The following is a 5,000-nucleotide window of genomic DNA, read 5'->3' as shown; positions in this document are numbered from 1 at the left end:
CAGTACAAATAGGGAAATTAAAGGTTTTTATTTTGTCATACTCATTTTTTTCAGCAAACCTAAAACATAGGGGGCCCCACAAGGGAGCAAATCCCCAAAATATCTTGCTATTTCCTGGTACATCCCTGAGAAATGTTTAATATGAATTTTTTCTATTCTATTCTATTTTTTAGCAAGGAGGCCTGGGTGGCTTGAAATACCCCTTGCTTGCTGATTTCAACAAGACCATCTCTAGAGACTATGGTGTTCTTCTTGAGGATGCAGGTATTGCTCTCCGTGGCCTCTTCTTGATCGATCCCGAGGGTGTCTTGAAGCACATGAGTGTCAATGATTTGCCAGTTGGAAGGTCCGTAGAAGAAACCTTGAGATTGCTAAAGGCCTTCCAGTTTGTGGCTGAGCATGGAGAAGGTGAGTGAGGACTCATTTTATGTGTTACTTGCTGCATTTAGATTATGGGTAATATTTCATTGTCTGATATGCTTACATTGTATTCTAGACATTGTTTGTTGGTGATATTTATGAAAGTTTAGATGACAGTAAAACTACTAATAGCATTGCTTTAGTTTCATGCTTAGAAATAATGACTTCATTATATGTAAATGATTATGTCCTTTTCAATGCAAAGGAAAAATAATGGATGTAATATTTAGAAAAATAAGTGTGTAAAAGACAAAAACAAAAACAAATAATGACTTCATTATATGTAAATGATATGTAATGAAATGGTTTAACAATATCTTACATGCTCATTATTATTATTTTTTTTTTTCTTTTTTTTTTTTTTTTACTTTTCCAGTATGCCCAGCCAACTGGCAGCCAGAGAGCCCAACCATCAAGCCTGACCCAGAAGCCTCTCTTGAATATTTTGAAAAGGTCAACTAAAAATAGGATTGAAAATAAAAACTTCAAGTTGGGGCTACCATCAAGAATGTCATCGAAAGAATAAGGCAGCTGTATTTGTCATATGATGTGTGTCTGGGCATTTGCTTTGTATTTGTTTCTGGAATGATGTTTTCCCCATATGTAGGAAAAAGATTGAAAGTATTTTCATGTGTAAATTGTTGAAAAATAAAACAATAAAAAAAGAAAAAACTTATGGTGGTTTTCATTTTACTTTAAAAGCTAGTGATCCTCAAACATCTTTACAAAATATCATGACAGCTATTTGAAGGTTATGAATAAAAAATATATTTACATGTAAGAACAAGGTCCCATTTAATACAGTAACAGGATAAAAAAAAAATAAAGTCAAATATACATCAGTCTAATCACTGCTTATTTTCACATGGTGGTAATGATAATACTAATACTAATAAAAACTTGATAACTGGATATCTGTGCTACTACATGATAATAGCTGGCCACTGATAAGCCTAATATGTTCTCTAACCCTCCTTAACTAGCTGTTCACTTCATAATTTTGATAAGTGAAACTTGATGTCACACTAGTTTAGTTGGGCATTTCAAATATCATGGTAAATGTAATTGGCCAATGGACATAAATGACCACAGTGTTTGGGGATTGTGCTATGAAAGGTCTATGTAATGATAACATTATACTGGGTAGCAATACATAAGAGAAACAGTGAGTTTTCTGTCGTTATGCAGCTTTCCAGGAATCTTGCATATGGTCACATCAAAGTTTTCTGGGGGGGGGAGGCAAGGATGGCACTGAAGTGAATACAATCAGATTCTGGGGCCACTGCTCGTATGCTGGTAAAAGTGCTGAGATCATAGGTGTCTAAACACATCATCAAGGAAAAGTTAATACTCTCACAAAGAGTAGATAGTTTTGTGCTAGAAAGATAAGATAAGCAGATAAATATCAATGATTACAGAAATTAGTGCCTCTTGATCTATGTTCTTGGTATGTTCTTGTCATTAATTCATGGTCTAATAGTTAAAGATACAGCAGATAATTTCCTACATTAGGAGTTAATGAAACAATATTCCAAGAATTATAAAACCGTTGTGTTTGGATGTAGATTACCACACATGTTACAAAATCTAAAAGAATCTATTAATTTTATTTTCCAACAGTTTTACTTAACATACCTCTTTGTTTATGTATAAGACCTTTGATGTCCAGCACATATATGTATTCTTCTTTGCTTGTTAACCAAATTAAAGAGTAATATATCTCTTTCTCACTATCTATATATTTATCTATCAATCAGTCTATCTATATATCTAACCTCCTCTCAATCCTTGCTCGTCCTCGGGGTGGGTGGGGGGGGGGGGGGCTTAGGAGACGGAGACTCCCCAATGTAGGGGATCACCCTGCCTTGGACCTCAGCCCTCTGCTCTTCTCCCCCTATCCTTTTCTTTTTCTTCATCCCCGTCTTCTGTCAACTTCTCCTAATTGTTAATCCATTTTTCCCCATTTCGCCACAATACTTTGTCATAATATATGTACTTAAGGGCTCCGTCCCCTAGCCTCACCCTACCGCTGTACTTTGAATACGTCGCAAATGACAGATGTTGACTCGGCAGAAGGAAATAAGTAAATAAATAAATCTATCAAATTGTCTCTTCTCTCGCGCTCTCTCTTTCTCTTGACCTTAGCTGTTGATGTGAAGATAATCATCAATTCTCTCTCTCTCTCTCTCTCTCTCTCTCTCTCTCTCTCTCTCTCTCTCTCTCTCTCTCTCTCTCTCTCTCTCTCTCTCTCTCTCTCTCTCTCTCTCTCTCGCTCTCTCTCGCTCTCTCTCTCTCTCTCTCTCTCTCTCTCTCTCTCTCTCTCTCTCTCTCTCTCTCTCTCTCTCTCTCTCTCTCTCTCTCTCTCTCTCTCTCTCTCTCGCTTTCTCTTTAGCTCTCTCCCTCTCTCTCTCTCTCTCTCTCTCTCTCTCTCTCTCTCTCTCTCTCGCTTTCTCTTTAGCTCTCTCTCTCTCTCTCTCTCTCTCTCTCTCTCTCTCTCTCTCTCTCTCTCTCTCTCTCTCTCTCTCTCTCTCTCTCTCTCTCTCCCTCTCTCTCTCCCTCTCCCTCCCTCCCTCTCTCTCGCTTTCTCTTTATCTCTCTCTCTCTCTCTCTCTCTCTCTCTCTCTCTCTCTCTCTCTCTCTCTCTCTCTCTCTCTCTCTCTCTCTCTCTCGCTTTCTCATTCGCTCTCTCTCTCTCTCTCTCTCTTTCTCATTCACTCTCTCTCTCTCTCTCTCTCTCTCTCTCTCTCTCTCACTCTCACTCTCACTCTCACTCTCACTCTCACTCTCACTCTCACTCTCACTCTCACTCTCACTCTCACTCTCACTCTCACTCTCACTCTCACTCTCACTCTCCCTGTCCCTCTCCCTCGCTCTCGCTCTCGCTCTCGCTCTCGCTCTCGCTCTCTCTCGCTCTCTCTCGCTCTCTCTCGCTCTCTCCCTCTCCCTCTCCCTCTCCCTCTCCCTCTCCCTCTCCCTCTCCCTCTCCCTCTCCCTCTCCCTCTCCCTCTCCCTCTCCCTCTCCCTCCCTCTCCCCCTCCCTCTCCCTCTCCCTCTCCCTCTCCCTCTCCCTCTCCCTCTCCCTCTCCCTCACCCTCTCCCTCCCTCCCTCTCTCTCTCTCTCTCTCGTTTGGAAACCTCATACATTTGTAGATGTGCGTTCCCACAATAGAATTCAATATCAATATCGGATATGCATGTCGCATATCTAATTGATTTCAGATATCCTACAGACCTCGGCTCATTGTCACATCTAAAACTAATTATTATGTAATATCCTATAAAGATATTACATAATAATAGGCAAATTATATGTAATAAAAGGTGACAATTTTGATCCTCCAGAAATCAATTACAGCAGTGTAGATACTCCTGAGGGCTGTAAATACATTAAATATTAATAAACCAACTTTCGAGCTGCCCGCTAAGGTCGAGCACGTGACACCCAGATGTCTCTAGTGTCGTCGGAGGTGTTCGAACAGGATGTCTCACAAGTTCAAAAGTTGATGAATTTCCCAACAGCATTAAAATTCAACTTATTCAAACGAGCTACACTCAACTTTATCAAAGCTTCATTCCATTTTCGAAAAAATCACTCGAGGAGAAGTTCAATGCGGGATGAGGTAAGATATAATTCCGAACGCATAACTAATCAGGCCAGGGAATCGGACGACGTGTTTATCAGCTGATTGGACGGACTCTCCTTCTTCAGGCAGTCTGCGGATCTCCTTCCTCAAGGACGTCTGACCAGCGACGCAGCCACTTTTCCTAGAGTTTCAGTGCACCACCAGACGTCAGCATGGGAAACAAGAGCAGTCTTATGTTGCAGGAGCAGGATATCAGGGAAATTCAGTCCGAAACTGGATGTGAGTATTGTGCAAATTTTTGATCAGGTGAAGAGAGTATCAGACGATTTTATTTCCCTTTTCTTTTCAATTACTTCACTGCGTACTGATACAGACACGCATGATTGCACACTCTGTATGTAAAAGCATTGTCTCCATTTTATACCCATTTATTATCTCATTGTCTGGAACGGCAATGGTAGCTTATGGTTTATCAATGTAGGAAAAAAAATAGGTGTGAGGTAAAGGTACAGGATATCCAGGCGGGGAGTGGCCCCTTCATGTGAGAATGAGTATCACGGATGTAGTGCATGACAGACATATTGTATTGTCCATTGTGTGAGGTATTACAGGATTAACCTCGTTTTCCTCACCTCTTCAAAGGGAGAACTGACTTTACCTTAACCTATTGGATTATGGTGGTCAGAGGTAAGTCTAGTACTGAATAGAGGAAAGTTACTTTAGAACATGCATAGCTTTGTGTTGTGTAATTTTCTGATGATATGATGAAACACTGAAGTTACAGGATTGAATATTTACTTCAACAGAAAATATATTTCAGCAAATATTGACTTATAAAGCAAGTAATATGAACTCAGTATTTCATGTATGCTTGTCAGATACTGTTCCAGGATCCTTTGATAACTTGAATGGATCAAGGTCAGACTAGAAATGAAAAGATTGATATTTCATTGTATGATTATATATTGATTTCTTATCCTATTAGGCATAAAGATA

General features: G+C 39.8%; 2 protein-coding genes across 3 annotated transcripts in view; both read left to right on the top strand.

The window, feature by feature from the left end:
- Positions 1 to 1,096, top strand: part of LOC125026431 (thioredoxin-dependent peroxide reductase, mitochondrial-like) — a 6,912-nt gene extending 5,816 nt beyond the window's left edge. The window contains exons 4-5 of the mRNA XM_047614882.1: positions 174 to 408; positions 797 to 1,096. Of these exons, the coding sequence (XP_047470838.1) occupies positions 174 to 408; positions 797 to 882 (321 nt within the window). The 3' untranslated portion in view covers positions 883 to 1,096. The remainder of the gene's footprint in view (positions 1 to 173; positions 409 to 796) is intronic.
- Positions 1,097 to 4,104: 3,008 nt separating this feature from the next.
- LOC125026439 (calcineurin B homologous protein 1-like) overlaps positions 4,105 to 5,000 on the top strand; it is a 6,832-nt gene continuing 5,936 nt past the window's right edge. Inside the window, exon 1 of one of the 2 annotated variants that reach the window (XM_047614891.1) lies at positions 4,105 to 4,283. In XM_047614891.1, coding sequence (XP_047470847.1) covers positions 4,217 to 4,283 — 67 coding nt within the window. In that variant the 5' untranslated portion in view covers positions 4,105 to 4,216. Of the gene's footprint in view, positions 4,284 to 4,571; positions 4,692 to 5,000 lie in introns of those variants that run through there. The other variant, XM_047614893.1, reaches the window with a different exon arrangement.

The sequence above is a fragment of the Penaeus chinensis genome, chromosome 6 (genome assembly GCF_019202785.1).
Source record: "Penaeus chinensis breed Huanghai No. 1 chromosome 6, ASM1920278v2, whole genome shotgun sequence".
Classification (NCBI taxonomy): Eukaryota; Metazoa; Arthropoda; class Malacostraca; order Decapoda; family Penaeidae; genus Penaeus; species Penaeus chinensis.
Note: the sequence above shows the minus strand (reverse complement) of the source record. Positions and strands in the feature narration are given on the sequence as shown.